This window comes from Cygnus atratus, chromosome 8 (genome assembly GCF_013377495.2).
Source record: "Cygnus atratus isolate AKBS03 ecotype Queensland, Australia chromosome 8, CAtr_DNAZoo_HiC_assembly, whole genome shotgun sequence".
NCBI lineage: Eukaryota > Metazoa > Chordata > Aves > Anseriformes > Anatidae > Cygnus > Cygnus atratus.
In genome coordinates this window covers 21,847,148-21,872,269 of record NC_066369.1, presented here as the reverse complement: position 1 = coordinate 21,872,269, position 25,122 = coordinate 21,847,148, and the positions used below count along the sequence as shown (strand labels likewise).

The window sequence follows — 25,122 nt, the reverse complement described above, 5'->3', positions numbered from 1 at the left end:
GTTTTTTTTTTCCCCCGCAAGATTCATTGATCTCACAGAGATTGCTCTTCCATAAATTAGTCCGCAAAACATCTTGCATGAAGTGTCCCGTACTGCAAGGCTGATGCTGGAGGTGTGAGGTAGAGAACTACACATCAAACAAATCACAGTGTTTGCTAGTAGGTACACAGCTCTGTAACAAAACTAGTATTCAGAACTAAAATGTATGAGTAAGCACCTCTTTCATATTTGATGACGATGTACCTATTACACTGTGTACCTATTACACTGCTGCATCTGTTGCTACTTTTGTGATTACATTTCTTATTTCCCAATAGAAGAAATAGTATTACTAAGAGTACATTCTGCAAAAGAAGCCTCACAAATTAGCAAAACAGGGTGCACAGCATTCAAGAGCTTAAGCTCGATTCTTCTTTTATAATCCTGATTTCTGCCTGCAACAGATAGGTCAAGAACTATGCACCAAACCAAACTATGTTACCTTCTTAGTGCTTTACTAGCGAACAGCCTCACCTCACTAGCTCTGTTACTGTGCCTGGAATCAAAGGAGATCCTGATGACACAGGAATTATTGGGGTAAGCCATGCAGGGCTATCATGGCAGTTACGGAACCAAGGTGGAAATCTTCTCTACATCTTCAAAGTCCAAGCACATCAGTTCTGACTCCTGATTCCCACGCTGCTAGTTACAGCAAGAACATCAGTTAGGTGAAGGTGGTTAAAGAGCTAGGGGAGGTGGAAGAAAGGATGTAGTCAGATGACACCGTGGACCCTTACATTTTGCTCAGACTTTGTGCAGGGGAAAGTAAAACAGTAAGATACTACATTGCTCAAGAATGAATGAAGGAAACAATTCATAGTCAGTAACTGTACACATCTGCAATTTTTAAACAAGTGCCTGCATGAGGATGAAGTTAAAGGAAAGCAACTGGCTGATTTCCAGTAAAAAGAAACTGCACTCTTGCTTTTTTTTTTTCCTCCTAACTTTTCTCCTATGAGACCAGTACACATCCTGAATTCCTCCTTAAGATTTTCTCTGCTTCTCTACACTGTTATGTAGCCATCAATCTTAACAAAATTTCACAATTTGGATAAGTTAAAAATCCAGCTGCTTTCAGAGGATTAGAAAAAGAAACAAGATTTTTCCTTTTGCATGAATTTGGCAGATGCGTGTCATCTTTTAATCTCAAACATGAAAGTGTCACCACGGTTAATTCCTTCATTATGCCTTGACCAGGGACAGCATGTCATCCTCATTGGACTGGAATGTAAGTTCATTTTAAATAGGAAGTATTAAAAACTCACTGTTTGGACCACTAAAAAAGAAGCGTGCAACTAAGCTCACATAATTGAATATTCAGAATCTAGTTTAGGAGACACATTTTGCCTCTTGGCCTTCTGCATGGATTTTAAATTGTGAACTGTAAAAACTGACAAAGTTCACTTATTTGAAGATCATCTTCTCTGAGGACTGGTTACACTTGCACACAAAACATATGTACTGGTACACTTCTGAAACAAGGAAAAGGAGTTCCTCAGAAACGTGCTAGCCCTTCACCTTGAGGTCTCTCTCTTTGGTCTGATATAACTTGAGTCTTATACCTTTAAAACAGCTCTACAAAGTGTACAGCATGATACCTGAAGAACGAATAGGAGACATCACGAGAACATGAGATGAAAGGCACACAGTGGTTAACATAGTGGTTATTATGAAGTAATAGAAGTTGAATTGGCAGAAAAAGGGCAGATCACTAGATCAAAGCAGTTAATGCTGAGACTCTCGTATCTACACTACACAAATTCAGGGCATTTTACTTCAGATCAGATTTCCAGACAGGTTCCCTGGGTAAGATACAACCATCCATCATGTACATGGCTCACTGTTGGCCAAAAGTATACTTGTGGACCCTCCACACTAAATATTTGATAGGTATTTGGTAGACTCCTAGCATAAAGCTTTCAGTTTACTTTCCCCCAAAATCTGTTCAGAGCTACATTTCAGAACCAGCCTGCGAACACAATCAGCACGCACAGTAAGAGGCAAATACGGAATTTGCTTCAAAATTACAGGACTGCTCCAAACCAAGACACTAATGGATACATAGCCGGAGTGGCTGGGGCATGCAATTGTTTAGATTTTACTTAATATCAGTTACATATCTTTGAATGTTATTTATTTTATACATTGTTTACAGTCTCAGAAGTAGATAGCTTCCAAGTCTCAATATGCTTTTTCTGAGGCTTCTGAAGCAACAAATCCCATTTGAGGTGGAAAACCCCCAACGCAAAACCATAAACCAATCTTCGCTCTGCAACTGGCAAGGATTTTTATTAGACAGATGAGAAAGTAAGTGTCCCACCAATTCTCCCCTTCATTTTAGATTGCCAGCAAATACTACCAGTTCACTTAAAGGTCAGGGAGGACACCTTTAGCAGGTATGGTGATGCAGCTCTTGCATCCTCCTTCCATTATTGCCCCTGAATCAGTGGGGAAGAAAGGTCATGAATGATAAGAAGCAGGCTTAATACATCGATTCCCATGCACTAGTAACAGCAAGGGACAGAAAAAAAGTGTTTGCACATCTGCATTTTGTAATTAGAGCCATGATCACCATGTTATCTTGACAGGTGGCATCTCCTTGAGAGCAAGACATTACAGAAAGAAGGTGAGCTGGAGAACCTTCCTCCTGCCACATTCAGCAGGAGTGCAGCTTGGTTTGGGAAACAGAGACAAATTTAAGGAGCTCTGACTGTAGCTGCCTTAGAAGTTTCCAAACTTTGGTTCAAAGGATTACATGGACGGATCATGTGACACTTGCTGTTTTTCTAGTCCAGCTGAGGAAAAACTAAACAAACAAAAAAAAAAGGAATGAGGAGATAGAAGAGGAAAAGCAGAATGCTTACACTGAAAGAGACAGGAAATGCATCTATCACACTATAGCCAGCTAAACAGATATAAATATTTTCAAATGTTACTTCAGTATGTAAGCAAGTTCTTCAAGGAGATTGTGTGACTGAATAGGAAGGGAGATGGCTCAAATCCCTCTTTCTAAAAAAGATATGATGCACGCTAAAAAAAATGTCCTGTTCTGTTTCTGTACCAAGAATTGTGGTTTCTCGTGAAATTAATTTCTTAACAGCAAAGATAATCAACGCATACATTTATTTATTTATTTGGACTATTCAAGAACACCAGCTGAAGAAGATTAGGTTACATTAAACTGGCTCAGGAAAACAAAGTTTTAAAGGCATTCCACCAAAATCCATGGCCCTCCTCCATAACCCTAAATGACGGCAAGGCACAATGTCAATGTTATATTTGGGAAATACCCACTAGACAAAGGGACACTGAAAGCTAAAGACCACAAACAGAACTGGCAATGTTGTTCACCCTTTGTGATATGCCACCTTTACAAAAAAAACACTGACGAGGTTTTCATCTCCTAAAAGGCACAAGGATCCTACTTCCTTGCTGAATTCCACTCCAGGTCTTTGACATACTAGGAAAAAAAAGACATTCCCATCCTGGAATTAGATCACTAGGCAAAAGAAGCAATCTCAGATTAGTCTCAACAGCGCTAAATACATAAACATCTTAAGAAATACAGCCATGATTTCTGTTTCAGAAAGGTCTGTATCATTGTACCATCTCATAGTTCAGAGCATACAGCAACTCAGCCTGAACCTCCACAATTAATAACCTTTTATCAACTCCTAAAAAAACCACTATGATCCTTGCAGGCAAAGAATCAGAAATGGTCAAGCTAGAAAGGATTTATTTCAACCACTACATAAAGAAACTAAACGGTGAGTTTATAAAACTGGAGTCTAAGGATGCAGGTAAAAATCCAAGAAAAGTCCATGGCACATTTTGTATGTGACCTCACGCTGCATACTCCTCAAAGAATTGAGTAATAATCCCTGATATTTCCTGATCTTCTGCTTTTTTTGTTTGTTTTGTTTTTTACAAATTGTAAAAGAAAAGAAAACAACTATATTCAAATAGACATATAATGAGTACAGAAAAAAGTTAATTTGAGGTTTTGTGTTTTTAAGGAAACATGGAAAGGAGAAAAATAGCTGAAATATTGTTAGATTACATTAAAAAGCATGAAATACGGCAATTTGATTTGCCAAGAAGACGGCTGTTTACAAATAATATAGAAAATAAAATTAAAAACAAAAGAGGAGTTTGTTTTTTCAATTATTTATTAAACTTTGGACAAAAACTCATAAATTAAGGATGAAGTAACTTGCTGATAATTGACATTAATTCCTGGATGTATATTATTGGACTGCTTTCCATATCCAAAATGACGGTTTTCCATCCTCAGAAGACAGATGAATAAGTATCATCGTTCTGTTCTTACAGATAAGAGTCAAAGAAGATACACCAGAGCTTAGTCTCTTATCTGGAGACAGAGTGTGTTAGGACTCCCTTAGTCATGAAAACTCTCACAGCAAAGCAAAGGGATTCCTACATTATTTCTGAAATAACTGTTTGAAGAGCAGAGTCTCCATCTCCCCAAAGTCAGAAGTGATAATGCTTCCTAATATTAAAACACGCAATTTGCAAAACTTTAGAAAGTTAACTGATACAATCCTCCATTTAAATAACTCTCAAAAGTCATGGCTTGCACAATGGCCATAAAAAGTGAGCCCCAATTAAAAGTCTGATGGAAAACAGAACGCTCAAATATCACATCCACTTTTGCCCAAATGAAGGAATGTAAGAAGATGGATTGAAATGTCATAATTTTATTGCTGTAACCCTTGGTCTTCATCACCGCCCCTCATCTGTTACATCTACAAGCAGACAATGCTTTCTTTGGACCAGGAACAGTGGTTTTCTATTTGCAGCGTAATGAATCCAGCAGTGTAGGTCCAGGAAAGACCAACGAGTGCTAAAGGGATGGGAATTAATAACTCAACCCAATCAGAATCCAGGAATCCCCTGCCCAGAGTAGGAGTCAGTACCTCTGAAAACAAAAGATATTCCCCCAAAGACTAGAGTTGAAAAAATGATTAACTAAAAATTCCTGAAGTATCACAGCTGAAATCACAGTTTTAAGTCTGTGGATGCTACAGTTTAGTAGACTTGAATGTCAAATTTCAGTGGTTAGCAGCTTTAACTGCCAAGTGAGAAAATCAGTTAAACTAAGGTTTTAATCACCAAATTTTACTTCTGAAAAATGTAGTTCATTTCATCCAAGATCACAAGCAGTCTACAGAATACTTGATTGTAGAGAAACTTACAGCGCTCAGCTAGGTTCAAAAGCGCATTGGCACAGCAGAATGGTCTGGAAAATGCCACAGTGATTATTTACTGCTTCCCATATTGTCAGAATTAGGGACATCAACCAAAATTAACCTAAAGATAGTAAAACACTGACAAAAGGAAGCCCTACTGTCACATAATGTGCATCTGATCAGTAGATTTTGTTATGCCAACACACTAGTGCAGCCAAAACAGAGCTGGGATCCAAAGCCACCAGCAGGTCTGCCAACACCTCCACCTCTGGGGCAGCAACACCGAAGAGCAACGTGAGAGCAAGGATCGCTTCACACTCGTGTTTTACCACCTCCCCGAACACTTCTGCCGAGCACTTTCTGCAACAAGACATGGGGCAGGTGAACCTTTGATCTGCCCACTTGTATTTTCCCCACAAAGGAAGTTCAGGATATTAGTCCTTTATGTTGCAGCAGCACATCTATTTCATAGGCAATTGGCAGAGGTCAAGCCTCAGGGGAATAAATCCCACTTGGAAGAATCTCTCTCAGCTTCTTGATAGTAAATCTTTAGCGAGAACAGTTCACAATATTCTCCCTCTTCATTTTCTCAGGTGACTCTGCAGGTTAAGGGTGACAAAGGTTGCCCTCTAAACTTTTCTTTGAATGATCTGGACAGCCTGAGATGGAACAACGAATCAATTCCTCTTAACCAAAGAAAAAGAAAGAACTTTCTTTTTCCCCTCTCCCAGGCTGGACTGAAATGGAGAGGGAAAAAGTTGGTCAGTGAATAAATTTCTTTAGATGGCACGAACAGACGACCTCACAATTGGGGAATGTGGTTTAGCGGTAGTGTTACAAAATGCTGTACACAGTCATGAGGCCCTGAATTTTTTTTGCACTCCTCTTTTTGTAGTAAGAATTCAAAAACGCTGTCTTCACTGACCTATATTAAAGACAGATGCCACGGATTTGAACTCACACCAAGTAATCTAATAGGTACCATGCTGAAGTCTTCAGAAGAGGAAAGCTACAAATTGCTGGGAAAATGTTTCCTCCAGAAACCTTGCTGGAAATACAGAAGGTAACGCTGACCTGGAGAAGCTGATACTGGCACTCAACGTGCCCTCACGTAACAAAATCCAACCTGCTTTAGGGTAAATAATTAAGAATAGCCAGTACTGTTAACAACAAGAAGCTGCAGAGCCACCCAGATGGAAACCTCTCCTCTGTACTCCATAAACTACTCTAATGAACTCTCTTCTGGTCAGACTATTTTTATTTTTTTTTTTAAACTTCAAAGAGCATCTGCTTGTCTGAAAAGGCAATCCAGCCAGCATCCCAACTGCCACATGTAACAGCAATGAGTCAGAGAACAGGATGAAGTCTGTCTCAGAAGGAGCTGCGCGCAGCCTGGTTAATCTGACCTCCCCTCTTCTTGTATCACCCTTGCCTTCACTGAGCATCAGTCCTAGAGGAATCGGCTGGTCAGGGCTCTCCAAAAAAGCATATGCCCAAGTGCTTTTCCAAGACGTTTGGTGTACAGGTTAAGGCAAGCTTCAAGGCTGAGCACTGAAATAGGTTTCACTTTCCAGTGGAACAGGTCCTCTCCTCTCTTTGTTAACTCAAACAGGCAACACTTCACAAATTCACAAAAGCCTGAGTTCCGTGATAATAAAACACAGCTTTGAATCCTGTATGGATCGGAGTATCCAAATGCATTCAATATGCATATCATAAACATTTTGTTTCTTGGCTTTTCAGTTTGTCCTCCATCAACCAGCTGGAACAGATCGCATGGCAGACAAGAAAGAAAGAAAGAGCCCCTACACATTCTGGCAGTTTTCTGCCTCTCCCTTTGTGGTCCTGATTCTCCCTGCTGAGAACAGACCTGGGGCTGTCAGCAGCAGTGTTTGTGCCTGAGCTCATTTCTGCCGTGAGCTGAGGAAGAATCCCACGTGCTTCTGTGTAACGTGAGAGGACAAAGCATGCCATAGAAGTTAACGTTTGGGTTTCCCAAAAGCAACTAGAGAAAATCTCATTTGAGCTTCACAATCCAACTCAAATATCCGTAACATTAAAAGGATCCTACAGCAACAACAGCTCACGACTCCCGCCCTGATGTGGCGCATCAAACATGGTTGTGAGTAACCTTCCTGCTGCAAGGTAGCTTTCAACATGTCTGGTTCAGTGCCTTGAGCACCACACAACATCAGCTCTCCCACCAGCCCTTGTCAGGGTCAGGGTCCTTCAGGGTACTTCTCCAGCACTGATTTGTCAAGGATGCTAGCAGCAACGTCATGCTTCCCAAAGAAAGAGCATATTCTAAGTTGATCAACATGATCCGAACTTACTCTGGTCCTAGGTCCTTCAAACCTTGAAGAACTTTAAACAGCAAAATAAAGAGATTTTTACTAAGCAAGACAGTGTCATGTTTCTGTAAGACTGGAAACAGAACAAATAATGCACCTTTGGCTTATATTTAATGGTGTTTCATCAGCCTCTCTCATCTAGAGTTCTTCGAGCCTATGCTCCTTGTTTCACAGCATGGCACTCAATACCTGCCTCTCTTCTCCTGCTATGCAATTCTTCTCTAGCACAGCAACAGAGCTTCCCGAGTTCTTTCAGCATAAATGAAATGTTATTTTACCTAACATATTATAACCACGGCTGTTAAAAGTATGTCTTAGCTTTGCTGTCCTCCACCAGCATGCAAGAAATCTTTATGAGTTCATTCCACCAAATTCTTCCTTGCCTTGATATTATATATATATATATATATATATTCTTATACACACACATATATACACACGCACTATATATATTCTTAACGTTTATTTCTGGCATTTTTAGCACATAAACACAGCACGGCCTTGACATATCTGGTCACATTACAGCAATGCAGAAGACAAATACAGCAGATTGAGTAAAGTAAGCTGTCTCTTCCCATACACCCCATTCATAAAACCTCCTCGCTGCCACTTACACAAAAAGATAAATAAAGAGCTGACAACTAAACTGTGTCTAGATACCCCAGCACGAGTGCTTTTCTGAGTAAGAGACATGCTTCAGAGGCAGGCTCGATAAACACTGTAATGTTCCCTTGATGGAATACATTCAATTCTTCAGGGAGGGCATACGAGGATTCCTTAAAGTATTTCCATGGGCAAACAAAAGGGAAGTAGAGCTCTTCGGGGGTGGAACAGTGCTGGCCTGCAAGAAGGGATTGTGTTAAGCCCCGCATACGCAGGAGAGATGATGCTTGATGATCACGTACATGCCTGAGGGGTTTCCAACAGAGGCAACTCCTGCATCAGTTTAATGATAAGCCCACAACTGCTTTGATTCAGGACAGGCAGCAACAAAACACCTGTTTTTCACATTGTTCCTGAAGACCAGTATCAAGAATACAGTGACGAATGCCAATGTTTTAGCATAGATCCATATCAAACGCCACGATACCACAGAACATCTAGTCCTTGCAATAAACTGCATAACCAATTAGAATTTGAATGAGACGTTCCCTTAATGGCCTCAACACAGCATTTCTAACCTCTTAAACTGAAGTTCTGGGAATGATCTATGCTTAGATAGCCCAATCCATCACAGTGACATGCATTTATTCAATTTCCATAACATATTCAGGGATCAGGAAGGTCTTAGGAGGAGAATATTCAGTAACCATAAATTTAAAAATAGTTCACCAGGGCAGAAGCTGGCCAAAAGTAATTTCTTTAGTTGGCCTAATCTCTGACTTTTAGAAGAGTTTTCTGAAGGTAGAATATGAAGCGTGGCTTTTTGCATTCTCTTATCCCAAGATGACAAAGGAATACGAAGGCTCCCAGTAATTTGTGTGCTTATAGGAAGTTTCTGAATTGGGTTTTGCTACTAAAGTAAGTTTACCCTTCTGGGAAGGCAACAACTCAAAAAAATGCTTGCTCAAACAACAGTAAACAGAAATTTTTAAAGTTAGTAGCTGTAATCACATTCACCCTGAAAAACAAATTGCATTCAGTTAGGCTAATGCTACTGCATTGACGAAGTACAAACAAAAGCGTTCCGCCTTATAGATATGGAAGGAAAAAGAGAACTGAGCCTTTTCTTCGTAGGCTTCCAGTTTTTATAACAACCAGTCTGTTTTATAAAAGAAGAAGATGTACAAACCCAGTCCCAAGATGAATGTATCAAGAAAGAAACCAAACTCATGCATGCTGACACCTTCATAGATGCTCACCTGACGAACAAACCCATCTAACACAAAAATGCACGCTAGTTTGAACTACAAGCATTTCAATTTATTTACTGGTGGAAATCCATACTGGCTATTGTTATTGTGCTCAGAATCAAAAAAACGGGCTGAAAAGCTTACAGTCTCATCCCTTTTTGCATTTAAAATATATCAACTTTCGACCAGTAGTATGGAGTTCCCCTAGCATTTGAAGATTTATTAGTCATCCCTAGCTTTCCAGAAAGTCCTCAGCTACTATTTAAAAATTAGAAGAATGTTGCCCAGACATAACAATTCCAAAGAACACGCACTTAGGTATCTGTTGCTTGAATTGTTGTTGCTGAGAAAAGCATATTTTTTTTATCCAAACAGAACAAGACCCCCTGCATTCACTGTTCTACCTCTTCTATAAACACACTAACATTGTTTTCACTTATCCTGTAGGTAAAACTGGTTTTCCAGGAACATTTTTCTTTCTTTCTTATGAAACTGAACTTAGTGGGGCAAACAGCATAAAACTACTTTAAACAATGCCCAGCCATTCATATTTTTTGCTTTACATTCTTTTCCCACATAGTTTGATTCATAATTACTTCCAGCTTCAGGAAACTGACCCTTTTAAAAGCACCAAACATAATTTTTTATCTTTGTTTGCATACAACAAATCAAGGAATGATTCAGTTATATCTAATTATCCAGAATTTCTGACTTCTACAATCTTTATTTTCTTCATCTCCTGATGTTGTGTCTAACACAAGAATCCCAAAGTTAGATAAAAGACTCGCATTAGGAACCTTTATGAGAATTCCAAAATACCAAAATTGGGAAAAAATATGAAAACAGCTAGGAAGAACAAAACAAAGAACTGGGATAGCAACTGCATCCCAACCACACGTGGGAGGTTTAATGAGATGAACAACAAACAGCCCAATACCTGAAGCACTGTGAATAGCTAGGATTCATTTTTAAATACCTGAAGTGCTCAAACAATAAGTGCAGATTGGAAGAGATTAAGTAGAATGACGTGAATTAAAAGTCAAAGGAAAAATCCAAAATGAAGAAGAAACAAATAATTGAGTGTCAGGAACATACCAATGATATAAAGTATGTCAAGCCTTGAAATAACCTTTCAGAAAAAGCGACATCGAGACGCGCACTCTCACTCCTGCCTAGGCAGGACGGGACATCCCTGTGACTTCTCACTTTACTCTTCCTCCCACCCAGTGCTGTAGAAATACAGAAAGACAAGTGGGAAGGGGAACAGGGCACAAAGAAACCCCCCAGCAGCAGGCACGAGGAAAGCCCAGCATTCCAACACGTTGATTGCTTATTTTTACAGTGCTTAATGGCAAAGTACCACACATAGACACACACGTAGCTTCAAAGCAACCTCCTACTCCAGAAACAAAACGAGGGGAAGGGGCTCCATTTCAGTTCTTCATTATTAAAGCTCTGAAGGAAAGAAATTTCAACAAACAGAAGTAATCCAATCTGTGTTTCCCTAGCCCAAAACTCCCTCCATTTTTACAGTCTTTTCAAAGACTAGATCAAGTTTCGTTTGAGCTTGCAGGGTGAAGGTTATTATCTTTGGCTTTCCATTTATTTATTTATTTATTTTTACAAAGACTCATTTTGTTGTCCTTTATTTTTAAAGACAACCTTGAAATTATAACAAGAACTCAAAAATCTCTGTTGTATCTCCCGCATTTATAATATTGGAAAAACATGTAAATAGATGTAATAACATGTAACAAGATACCTAGCAAAGCACAGAGCACACTGGAAAAAATATTCCTTATTTTAATTATCTAGAAGAATTATATAAAATGTATACCATATCTTGTATAAACACAGTATATTAATTATGTTCGTGTTACGTTATTGTGGTCAACCATAATGATGTCTCAGTCATTTTTTCTGATTGAAAGAAGTAGTAATTTTCTTGCCTGTGATTCTACCTATTAAAAAAATGAACTTTCTCTCTCAAACTAACACATTATTATACCATTGTCTTATTAAGTGAAGAATTTTACTTCCAGCAGTTCCAAATGCTGGCAGAAAGCTCAAGCACATCTCCTAACAGTTGCAAGACTTTATCAGGGAGTTGCTCTTCCCCAGACAAAGTCAAACCCTGGGACACCTCCTCCATCATTCATCAGCTACCATGAAGGTTTAGAGCTGACTGGCAGCAGGTGAAGAGAACAGCCATCACCCAAGGCAGGCTTTTATCTGGCTGTTGTTTAGAAACATAATGTCATCGATCCAGCAGCTAAAGTATCTTCCAAAATAGCTTTTGAAGGATGAGTTTGAATTGAGGACACAAGTAGCAGTTTGACCAGACATCAGCTTCCATCTCACATGTCGTAAAACGGCAGGCAGGCAAGGTAAGGAAAGCAAGTACAGAAGCGTAAGGGAGACAATGCAAGGGACCCGCCCCAAGTCACACTGGCTGTTACTAAAAAGGAGCTTTTCACGTGTACGAGGCAAGCAAATCTTCACTTCTAACGTGTAACTCCAAGTAATCATTATGGTAACTAAACCGAGCACAAAGTAGTAACTGACAAACTAAAAAAGACCACACAACATTAAGCTGGGCCTCGCTAAACATGCATTAAGACACACTCTATAATTAACTACACGACCATACGCTGATCCTCGTGCAGAACTCTCCTTTCACTCCATGCAAATAGAGATTCTGCTCTGAGAATGACTCAATCTGTAGTGAATGAGACTCATTTCTAGGACCTGGCCAGCCTCAAAGAATTACTACAATATAAATATTTAATAGTAATAAAAGCACGCAACCCTTTTGCCAAGCACAGATGTTAGAAAGCAACTGCAAATCTTGGTGGCACCTAGTAATCCGCTGGCTGAGTCACTAACATGACTGATGGCCTTAAGTTGTTCAGGAACTATTCACCCCTAAAAGGATTAAGACCTATGAATTGTATCATATTTTTTGTATAAATATACTTTTCTATATAACCAGTGAATGTTGTATTTTATTCTTAAAGCTTTAAAAGTTGTACGTATCTCTGCTGCTTAGGAAGCCTCTTTACCTGGGAGAAACTGATACAACCAGCCTGTTTACAGACTTTGGGCATATCTTGTTTTGGTATTCTAACTTTGGTAATTATATTATGGTTGGTACAAACATAACTAAAAGATAGATTCCTTTTGCAACAGATCTTTTTCAGTAAGCTAGTTCTGAGGAGATTCAGGTCTTGTTTTGACTATGAAAAACAGCTAATTCAGTAACTATACTGCCTGCAGATGTCCTCAGCTTTCTATTCACCCTGTAGCTCGTTAACAGTCCCTATATCTGGGTACCATCTTCATTTTTAGAAGCTAAAGGACCTTCCAGAGAAGAGCTAGCCTAAGCACAGGCAGCAGAAAGCAAGTGTCTTCTGTCTTGACTTTCTGACAAGCTCAGAGCAACAACACCTGTGCAGTACCTTAAAAAACTTTCCATCCCCTTCCAGGTGAGAATTCTGGCCACTGCAGTCTCCTTAATGCCATAGCAAGGAATGCATCAGCCATAAAATTCCCACAGAGAACACACATGTATTTCTGACATTTTCTTTCCAAAGAGAACAAACGCAGCTTCCTTACCACTTCCATGAACTCAAAGAGAGCCAGTGAACAGAATCGTTACATTGCTGTAACCACAACAAAATAAGTAACACGCCTTGGGTACCTACAAGGTAGAGGATGATAAAGTAGTAAACAAAAAAAAAAGAAAGATTCAAAGGCAAACGGATACATTTCTATTAATTCCTGCCAAATACTCTGTACAATGTTATTTAAAATTCATGTCAGAGCACTTAAGTTTTATTGCAACTATGCCTTTGTAGAAAGTGTTACTCCTCCACGCCATTAGTTTAAATGATATTAAGTAACACAGCCAGCAACAGATTTTGAACAAATGAAAGATTAAAGATTAAAAAAAAAGAGAAAACTAATTGTTGCCCCAAGTGCTTCAAGTCACACAACGTTCTCACACGCTGTCAGTTAAGTGCACTCTATAAAGTTATGATCTATGGCAAAATTCCACCAGGACGATTATATCACAACAGACATAATTAAATTATTTCTGCCAAAAAAGTCATCAGCACAGAACTTATTATCCCTCTTAACTCTCTGAGCAAGTATTTTTTAAACCAGAAAGTCCTTCTGCAATACTAACATCTTGATTAAGAGTTGCAGAAAGCACTACACATTTTTAACCATTAAATTCCACTGAATTCACAGAAAGTACTTAAAACACACATTTGGTATCCTGACCACATGGTGAACTTGTGGAACAGCAGCAAATTCCTTTAGGCTTCATCTTCCAACACCCATTTTTCTTTCAACATTTATTTTGTATGTTTTATGGGATTTTCAGCTTTTCTCTAGCTCACTTGCTATTGAAAAAAACCAGAATAATAATTCAGGCAAGGCAACTCTGCAAGTCGGCAGGTCCACCTCAAAGCAGGGCTACCTTTACTTTCAAAGAGGAAAAATAAACAAACAAGGGAAAAAAATAGAACCAAGGAAGGACTATTAAAGTTAAAAAACAAACAAAAAAACACAAAAGCCAGCCATGTGATTTCACCTACCGATATACTTGCTTTCTTTGCACCTTAACCTAACCTCATTGTATTTATTTTAACCATGCTGATTTTTATTTTTCATGCTTTTCCAGAAGCTAAACTTATGGCTGGTCTACTTTCAAAGCAAACACACATTTTTATAGTGCTATATAAATATCTTTTGACTAGTCAACAAGTTTTTTTTTTTATTAAAGATAATGGAGAATTTTTATCAAGAGGAATTTTACATAGAAATGTTTAGGGCTTTGGAAGCCCTCCAGCAGGTAAAAACTTCACAGGCTGTGTCTCAGAGAGGTGTAACCCAAACAGGTAAGTCAGCAAATAAGAGAAAAAAGAATGCAACACAGGTATGAAATGAAGGAAGGTTCAATGGAGACTTGCTAAAAGCAACAAACAAAAGGACAGTGAGCACAGAAGGAAGGATAGGAAGAACAAGACTGAAGCAGTGGTTTAGTCAGGCTGGCATCCGAAGCTGCTATGCCAAAAGTGCACAGCCAGTGAGCTGCATTTTCAATACATCAGTCATGACAAAAATTAAATAAATTTAAAAAAATAAATCAGACTACTAAAAAACATGAAATTATTTTTCTTTTCACTAGCACCAAGATGTTCATTCAGAAATTACCTACCTGCTTCACAATTTTGGACTAATCTCTCTGCTTTAGCATCTGTGTATAAACTGAAGATAATATATCATCTCATCCACAGCGCTGTAAGGCTCTCTAAATCACAAGGCTGTCCCAATACAGAAAATTTAATATAGAAATGGGAACTGCAAAGCCACCATGGGTATGCAACAAATAAAGCACAGAACGTTACATAACCAAAAAGAAACCCTATCCTTGATTCATGGAATAAATTATGTCATACTTCTTGCACACTGAATGAGATACAGACCCTTTACAAGATCAGTATTCCTTTTTTTTTTTCCCCCATATGTTTTTCTACAGCACTATCCCGCCTGATACGCTCACCTACAGTAATTTATATACTCACCTGCTTCTGTAAAAGCAGCTCCTACCTAGAGATCTTCTCACTTACTGCGAACAACAGTCCCCAGCACAGTTGTAAGGCTTTTATTTCATTATGGATGTTCACAAGCTGTTCAGCAAGTCTAAACTCAAAACCTTAACGTTACACCCAATGAGTACATTGAAGCTTCTTAAAACACTGATTTATTTTTTTTAATTAACGTGATGCATTGGATGGGGGATGCATCCTCAAGTCACTCAAAGCTACTGGATTGCTTCAATGTCTTTTTAAGTAGTAGAAGCAGAAGGTTTTTAGTAGTCTTTTTGCTCCTAATGCCAAAGTTTCCCCTAGGCTGTTGACCTCAGAAACAGAGTCACTAGTGACCCCTAGTGTTACAAAGTTCAGTCTCAATTTGACCAATTATGGCAAAAAGTATGATGAATATCCATTCTCCATTGGCACTTTGTTGTTCTTCTGACATAGAAAATGGTCACAGCTCCCATCTCGTACTGAGGTTCTTTCCACTCCACTTTACAAAGACAGTAGTATCCATTCTTAAAGAGAAAAGTGGAAGTAAAACTTCTAAACCTCCCAGTAAATTGCAGATTGACATTCCTTCTGCTTTCAAATTTTTAATGCATTTCTCCTCATTTGGAAGATGGATAACTAGGATGCGACATCTAGAGCAGACTGACAAACATGGCGTCAGGTGGACATTTATAGCCTCTCGATCAGTCATTAAGGAATTAAAGACAGTGAACCACAATCCAAGCCAGTCAGTAAAGCCTAGTGTAAAGCAACTGCTAGGTTACTGCAGGACTTGACTGTCCCAGGTAGGAGTATACAGTTAGTGAGCCAACTGCCCAAGTGACATAAAAATCGCTTGCAATACAAATTTGTAACTACAGGAACAAAGAAGAGTCCTACAGTTTACTTACAATTTCGAGTCCAGGTTCAGGAGAAAGCCCAGTTTGTCGTATTCTGGAAAACAAAAGAAAGGGACACAATATCATAAAAACTGCAAGCATCTCCTCTGCAAAAGGCACCAAAACCATAACGTCGCAGAAGGGCAATAATTATTTCTAACTGAAAATAGCATAAAAAATATTTCTAACTGAAAATTATAATTTCCAGTTGCTAGCAGCTGTTATCATAGATTATTGTTACTTAAAGGTATTCCCAAACTATCATTTCTGAATGTCCAGTAAATACTAAAGCATGTGGGCCACGATTAACTTAGAAGTAGAATTAACTGAGATACTTTTGTAATCAAAAAAGCAAAGCAATGCCCATAATCTGTAAAACAAACAATCCTCCTAGGTCCTGATGTGGTAGAGCTTTCAAGTTTTTCTCAATTCTTTGTCTATTCCAACCCACAACTTCATAATCTAGCAGCCCTTTATACCGAGTCACTCGGGGGCAAAATGCTTCAAGTTCAGGTGATGCTGTTCAACAGGAAACTGCAAAGCCACAGTGTCAGAGACTCAAACAAAAAATTTAAAGAGTGAAAACTTAGTTCCTGTAAGTACCATACGAAGGAAGCTTCGCATTCAGCATCTTTGAATACATTGTCTTGTAAATCTAACACTTGAAACAAAAAAAAAAGAAAACTTAGAATTCACATAAGACACACAAGAAAAACTAACAGGTGTAGTGTCCTGCTTGCATTGGGTTATGCTCAGGGGCCTAACTCACACTGAGAAACCCACTGGGTCTCTCTACGATAGGAGAACAAACAATGCAAACACAAAAGTAAAGGATAATCCATCACGAGCTCAACTACCAGCATGTATTACAAAAACAACACAATCAATAAGCAAAAGATTTCTCATAGTCTTTTAGAAAGAGCGCAGTGGAAATGAAGTTTGCCTTCCTCACAAAACGCCACTAGAGTTTCTGCTGCAGAATTTTACACAAGATCACAAACAAGCTCCTCACACCATCACTTACCAACGGAACAGGAAAGCCTAAATATGTACCTGAGATAAAATGACTGCACCAGGCAGGTCAGTACAAACTTTGCCACTGGTTTTATATCCATTAAGATTTCATTCCTGAGTCAAGGGAAGAATCGCTTTTCATGTAACTGATCTAACAGAAGCTGAAGGAGGCGTGCACGAGATCTTGGCATGCACTGTCAGTTCTCTGCCAGCACCCAGCATGCCACCCCCGTCCCGTCCCTTCCCACCGCACGCGGTGTTAGAAGCGCACCCATACATCATCCCTCCTCCACCCCCTGCCTACTGAAAGCTGCGCTGCCCCTGTGTGCCCCTGCTCTCCTCCTGACTTCCACAAGAAGTTATCTCCTGTCCACCCTTATTCCCTCTACATGTAAGACCATGCAGAGAGAGGTCTGGGAAAAATCATGCTTTCAATTTTTATCAACCCTTCCTCCTTCCAAAAACATCCATGCTGAGCAAATGGCAACATAGATTTATTTATTTTACAGCACCTACAGCCAGTGACCAACCTGCTGTCATCCTTGCCCCGCTCCAGCTAACATCCCATCCTTCCCAACAGGAAATACAACAAGAGGAAACGCAATAAGAGATGCATCACCTCATAACCAGCACAACATCCTGGGTTTCTACTAACGCAGCTTTTTAGAAGCCTTGCAATCAAAGCACCAGAAAACACAGGTGTACTGAACACTACGGGCCACAGATGACAAACCTCCTTTACAATGTTTCGTAAGATTTACCTTCTGTTTGTCACAGGCTCTTCACCTTTCCTAGGTTTGAAGTTTTTACTTGTGGTGTTCGGTAATGATTACTAACAGAGATAGAAAGCAATCTTGTAAAATGTATCTCATCCCTCCTGGAAAAGTCACTTTCCAAAATAAAGTAGGATGTAAATCGTCCTTTCAGGCTGTAACATCGAAGCCAGAAGCATCTATGTCCCCTCCTCTCACTGCCTGGTGAATTGTGCAAATTAGGGCAGGCAGAGAAATGCTGCCGTCACCACAGCCACCTCACTCATGGGGACTTCTGGAAGTCACGGCATCCCTACTGGCTGCAAAATGAGCCTCCATCACATCACGCTGCTCCTCCCAGAAAGACACTAAGAGCTTCAAGATTATGGATTCAAAATTGGCTTCCTTTTTAGCATAAATCAGTCATTACAGACTTCCAGTATCATTCAGCTCTCTCACTAGGAGCACCAGGGACAAAAGTCACTGCAGCGCATGGTGGTGCAGCCCACGTGCTGGCTGGAAGCGGTCCGGAATCGCGAGAGACAGATAAAAACCTAAATAACTGGAGAAAACCAAAACGCACATAGCACAGCTGCAGGAAAAGGCAATTCTTGTCTGGGGCTACACATTCAGTTTAAAACACAATAAAACACAGACCTACTAAACCGAAGTACAACTGGGTCTAACACACAGCGCGGTCAGGGTGTGATGACCACAGGGGATGCACTGAGCTGATCACGCACCTCGCTGTTAGGGGAAGGGGGCAACCCCACTCCTACCCTTCCCTCCCATGAAAATACAGGCTACAGGAGCCTTACCGCTTGTGCCACCTCCTGCCACCTTCATTTAAAGCCTTGCTCACTATGTTAACCAGCTGACACGCACCAATATTCCTCCTCTTTTTCATGCAGTGGGATACAGAATCAAAGAGGAAAGAAAAAAAAGCTGCTGTAATATCTCCTGACCCACACTAGTTTTGGGCAAGCCACAGAGATGTTCTTGGCTATAATGAACCCAAAAGCTGCCTGTGTTTGTGGCATGGTCATTTCGCTTTTGACTTCACCATGCTTGGCAGGGTTTCATACTGCTCCGAGAAATGGCATTTCCCACCAGTCTCCAGACAAGGCATTTATGCAGCTGTGCTGGCTGGAATTAAAAAAAATAAAATGAATAAATGGAATAAGGAACTCACTTTGCCTCCACTAGAAGAACACCATGGAACAATCTGAACAAGACTTCACCTTCTCAGCCCACGAGGCTGATCTGATAAGGGATAAAAGCAACAAGATCTAAGGACCACTTTGTCATTTGTGCTAGGAAGCTACAGATCTCAGCTGGCAAAGTGGTACGGCGCTATACAGAGGCACAGAAATGAATGAGCACTGGAAATAAGTTTCACCATATGCCCATAAAATCAAGAGGTCTCCTTAGGTCAGAAATGCATGTCTCCATTTCCAGGAAGATCAGCATTGAATAACAATTTAATAACCGACAACAGTTTCATAACAAAGCATGTAATGATGGTTATGTGAACAGAAGTACAGCCAAGCATAGCAATTTCTATAAATGATGCAAACCCTGTGCCAAATTCAATGCTGGCATTAACATGGAAATTTCTCCCAAGCATCCAAGAGAAATCCGTCTAACAGGCAGCAAGTGAGAAATGCATTGTCAAATGTCTAGAAACTCCATACAGACCACCCAAAAAGCCATAAGGCACAGTGCACAACATCAATCAAGTTTTCAATCTGCATTTTGCATCTGTAACCATGTAGCTATATGCAAGCAAAATGTGCAAAATTTTTCCCTTATGCTTCAAATCTGAAATCAATAAGACAAGAATTGACTTGGCATGCTGGTTTTATCCTTCCAGACCACTGTAAATGACTGCACCGTGACTTAAGTTCTATTCCTTTAGCATCTACCTATTTAAAAGCACAGTACAAATAACTTTGCCAACAAAACTGGAATATTAATTTAAACTTTTGAAAAAGATGGGCCACACGCAGCCCTTGTTCTCTCTGCATTTAACCCGTAATGCAAATACAGGAGGGAAGGCAGAAAGTTCAGTTGCAGCTGTTTTATGCAAAACGTTTGTGTTTGTCAAAGAAAAGTGGTGCGATACTCGGGGGAGAGAAGTCTTATCAAGAACAGCTCAGACCACCCCGATACATTTCATCCTGTCCCGTGCAGTTGGGTCTCAGCGGAACTGGGGCCTCAAACCAAACTAAGCCTTGGTCACTGTCCACATTTGGGTTCTTCATCTGTAGCAAAGGCCAGGTAAAACGACTTACCCTGCAATGAAAAAGGGTCAAACGCCCCGCATTTACCTTGGACGAAGTAAAGACATATGGGCAGCTACAAAAGTTCAGCTGATGTAAAGCGATTCTGCTGGAACTCACAAAACAAGAAGGAATTGATGAAAAAAGTCATATGCAATGGATCAACCGAAACGGAAGGAGGAAAGGTTTTCTTCCAGGGTTAAAAAAATACTGCTCAGGATTACTGAGCGAGGATGCGAGTACTAGACAAACAAGCACATAATGTTGCACCCTTTCCTTAGGATTTTCCGCTTTAACCTCTTCAATGATGGAATTTACTGAAGAAAGCATTAATTTTTAGACTATTTAAATAGCTAGAAAAGAAAAAAAAAAGATTGTAAGGCCAAGTTCAGCAGGGGCAGAACTGAGGCCCCCTGGGCTCCTCAGCCCTGTCGGTGCATAGACTGTGTGCCCGCCCCCTAAAGCCTGTGTCCATTTTTCCTCACTCCCATTTACTCTTCTGCACACAAGTTTAACAGCCTTTTTCTGCAGGTTGCCTAAGTGACACCAGGAAGAACCTTTAGTCTAAGACAAACCCCACTCTTGGTGATTTTCCCTGCACTGTAAAAATGCACAGAACCAATATCAGTGAAGAAAACTTCTTAACCCTTGCAACCCAGTGGTAGAAGCATGCATCACCAATCATATCCATAAAAAATGATTTTTCAGTGACTAATAATGTAGCCTCAGTTAGGCTTTCCTTTCCTGTGGTGAGCAAAGGAACTTCCCTGACAATACTACTCCTATGTGGAAGCACAAGGTTTAGAGAACCAGGACCAAAACAAGAAATACAGAGAATATTTTGTTAACAACTAATACAATACTTTTAAGATGCTGTGATTTTTTTGTTGATATTGAAAAGACTAATAGCTTATTTCTTTTTTGGAAAATACAAATTTGAAACATGATCCCACCTTCCAGCGTAGATTTCAGCCCAAATGGTTAAAATCAGATGACGTTCTAAGCATCAAAAAAAAAAAAAAAAAGGAACTGTAGAGCAGTTCCCAACAACAGCAGGAAAACTTAGTATTTGATAACCATTAAAACTGTTCATAGGCTGTGCAAACTGATCTAAGGATACCAAATCTGCTCTATATTTATTTTGTGAGTACTGCACCTGATAAAAAAATGTCCATATTTGGCAGAAATAGGTACTCCAAGCACCATCAGCACAAGTGAAATTCAAACCTGAGAGTTCAAAGCAGGGAAAGAGGGAAATCTGTCTCCAGTCACAAATCCCCACATACCCTGGTGACACCTAACTTCATGATGATACTTCTTATTTTCTCACATTTAATAGCACAAGGAAGTAGTTTCCAGCTCTATACCTTCATCTTTTTTTCCACCCTTTAATTCCTGATTAGGGCCCCAAAGACATCTGGACCAGCTTTACAGCCTGAGGAAAGCAATACACCAGAGGGGTCTCCTTCACTAGGCACCGCAACTACATTATTCATCCCCCAGGCACAAGAAGAACAAATAAGCAATCGCTTGCTGATAGTGCTGTATGGATCATCCATCAGAAGGGTCTTTTGCCCGCTTACCTTACCTCCAAAACAGGTATAATAAAGGAAAAAAAAAAAAAAAGGTAATTCCAGCATAGTACATTTTGAAAGGCTCTGCTACCTTAACATTGAATTTATTTCTAAAATAATTGTCAGGAATTATGCAACTCTAGCAACCTCCAAGGACAGAAAACCAATGGACTGCTTTAAGCCAATTCCGTGAAAGACTCCAATTGGAAGATGAAAAATTTCCTCCTATGAACTATGTATGCCCTTTTTCTCTTCCTAGGGAGTCATCTGTTTAAAAGCCAGACTGCAACCTTTACTAAATAAACAGTTGTATCATTTACTGCCATGTATTCATGTGGCTAATGGAGTTAATGCTGCCCTACTGAATCATCTGAGATATTCCTCATTTTAGATACTGCGTCGTATTTCCTAATAAAAGTCAAGAACAATACTAACAAAACAGTAATCTATGTTGGCTTTTACTGACCTACAGGATGTACTGACTTGACGCAGAGATGCCACGTGATAGAGAGAAATCCCATTAAAATACTTGCATTTCAAGGTATTCTTTAGACTACTGCTTGGCATGCGCACCTCAACTCATTCGCAGCTGTATTTGCAATTGGAGGAATAGAGCATAAACGAGAAGACAACAGATGACGACACTGAACACACTGGCAGAGCTATGTATGGACTATTCAACTAATACATGACAGTTCTTGGCAAAGACTTAAGCAGCTCCCACAGTCTACAACTCAAAGCAGTAAAGAATGAAGTAGATCTTCATTAATCAGAAATGAAATGGGAATAGCTTTTTGCCAGATAAAGCCACTAAAACCAACAGCAGAAAAAAAAAATCTTTCCTATTTATTCTCTACTTCACATGAACACAGAAAAATACAGCATAATAAGCCCACCTCCCCTTTCCCATCACCGCCATGTAGCATTAAGAGTGATAGTCTGAAATGCTATGTGGAAAAAAACAGACAAAGCAACACACACTAGAACCATATCAACTCCAAAGGTAAATTAAAATTGTTTTCCCTCAATCCAAGACCATCCACCAGAGCCTCATAAATTCTATTATTTAACATATTTATCTAAGTTAATTGCCATTAAACTTAGAAACCAAAGCGAGCAGATTGAAGGATATTTCTGGAACAGTTCAACAGGGTTTGCAATTGCAGCCACCTGTGCTACCAGATTCTCATGGGGAAAGCCAAAGAACAGCAAGTTATCTGCAACTCACCAATGTTTCTCTCATGCTAGAAATCTGTCACTGTTCTGCCAACTTAATACCTGACAATTTCAGTTGTGTTCCTATTCTGGCCTCCATCCATGCCACTCGCTATCCAAAATGCAGGAGATCCAGAATAGTCACCAAATTCACTCTGGTGTTGTACTTATGACAGAATCAGGGTTCTTCTCCTTCCCAACATGGTTATCTGAGCATCTTCAACAGCTGAAGGAAACAGTTTCTTTTGTAGTTCCATCAGCTTCTCCCATCAAAAAGGTTAAGGACTTTAGCAGAAAGAATTACCAGCAGCAAACACCTAAATAAGCATAGATTTAAACTCACAGCTGATTACTGTACTGTTATTCCAAATTCAACATCTGGAGGCATAGTCTTGCATGTGGGCTTTTACAAGCACATGCGCTGCAGTAGATAGGCTATTCTAAATTAAATTTTAAAAGCCCCGTCTTCCTTACCTAAGTCAAGCCAAACTTTTGATAAGGGCCAAGAATGAAATTTAGAAGAACAGCAACAACAAGAACAACAAGCAAGTTAAACTACTCTAAGCAGTTTGAGCAAGACCTTGCTAACATTTGGTTGCTTGAAAAGAGGTGTTGCAATTACAGGCTGAAGACTCAGTAGCTCTCAAGACTGCTATACAACAGGTATTTGCCAGTACTGCAACCAAACACATCTAGTAACAGTGCAAACCTACAGTCATTAGGTTTTTCTAGCAAGTGCATGAGCAGATGGGAAAGTTACACCTTCAATGCACTTTTCTCCTAATGAGGCTTCGCGAAGACAAATTTTACTTGTTTGCTCTCAGACACAGAAGGCAGAAAAAGTCTTAAAACAGTGAGGGTATAAATCTGACTTCCAAGGTCCGATGTCTGATTTGCTAGCAACAAAGTAGAACAAAACAACTGGGACCTGGGGAAAGAGCATTTGTTCTTTACTGCAAGCAGATGAAATCTAGGTCTACTCAAACAGCCTCTGTCCTGCTGAATGTTTCCAAGTTCAGGGCAGGAAACCATCCTTCCTGAAACAGTTTTGGCTGAAACACTGGCCTAGACATCGTATCAGGCACTTATCTCTGCTGCTCAAACTTTATCTTTCACGGGAAGGGGCAATCTAGCAGATAATCATAAAAACATCCGGGCTCAGGAGGGCCAGCCCACAGCATCAGCCTCAGACTGTTCAGTCTCACTCCGAGCATATTTGACTGTTGATTCCTCTGGGATAATAATCTTCTGTGAAATGGTACTTTAAGGCTTAATAGCCAGATGATCTTTGGAACACGGAGTTCAGAAAGTCTTATGCAGAGCAACCTAAAGAGCATGATTATCCTGAGAGGCATATGGCTAGATTTCCAGCCTCACTGAAAACCAAGATTTGCACGTGGGACAAAGTGTTAAGGGGAACACCAAGATGAGGACCAACAGCCAACTCAAAGAAAATACAGAAGCTGCAACAAGGCAGGAGTAACAATTACAAAAGAGCAATTCTAAAAGCTGATTAGCATGCAGATAGAAGTCAATGTGTACTAGTTTTAAACAGCATGAAAACTTAACAGCGAGACTACTATTCACAGCTCTCTCAATTCTGACTGATAAAAAAGGTATAGGTATTTTTGTTTCACATGTGCACCTTTTGCCCCTCCTTACCGCAACCTGAAACATCACCTACTAGGAATGGCTGGGTCTGGAGCTGCCATTGGTTCTTTCTGGGCTCTGTCTTTTCCTGGGTCTGCAGCAAGGTGAGATGGGATGGACCGTGGAAGCACAATAGCCACAGTTTTTCTCTCTCTCCTTCCTGTTCAACAAGGAAAGCTACCCCTCAGTTGGATAGACACCACACATCTTGACATCTTATTACACATATCAGAGCGTACACAGTTCAGAGCAAGCTGGTTTCCAGCACAATGAATGTAAAGTACTAAACATGAAGGCAATAAACATACAGCTTTCTGGGACATTTTTGAGCCTCCCTTCTCAAACAAGAGAGTTTTTGTTGTATTTCTTCAGTGAAGAAATTCAATCTAGTTGCAGTGCAAGGGTTTGCAAAAGATCAAATTTTACTGCCTTATCCCTAACCAATCCAAGCTTGTTGCGATGCACAAGCAGAACCAAGACCGCTGTTTTTAAAGCGGATCCAGACAGTCCGTTGGCTCACATTAGCCTCATCTCCCACACTCCTTGGTGTCAGTACTCCACAAAACATGGAGCAGTTGAACTTACTTTTCATAAATAAATTCACCACCCTATTGGTAGCATCATAACAATGTTTATGATTAACTCCATAGATACCCTGCACTGGAAGCTCTCCACAGGGTTAACTG

The 25,122-nt window shown here is 39.9% G+C and overlaps 1 protein-coding gene across 9 annotated transcripts in view; it reads right to left on the bottom strand.

Annotated features, from left to right (window-relative positions):
• Window positions 1-25,122, bottom strand: part of ST3GAL3 (ST3 beta-galactoside alpha-2,3-sialyltransferase 3) — a 175,214-nt gene that overhangs the window by 111,508 nt on the left and 38,584 nt on the right. For 3 of the 9 annotated variants that reach the window (XM_035537650.1, XM_050712287.1, XM_035537649.2), the window contains exons 4-5: window positions 24,471-24,596; window positions 15,962-16,004 (exon numbers count right to left, since the gene is read on the bottom strand). In XM_035537650.1, coding sequence (XP_035393543.1) covers window positions 15,962-16,004; window positions 24,471-24,596 — 169 coding nt within the window. Of the gene's footprint in view, window positions 1-13,068; window positions 13,154-13,725; window positions 13,838-15,961; window positions 16,005-24,466; window positions 24,597-25,122 lie in introns of those variants that run through there. The other 6 variants (XM_050712286.1, XM_050712288.1, XM_035537653.1 and 3 more) reach the window with 4 other exon arrangements.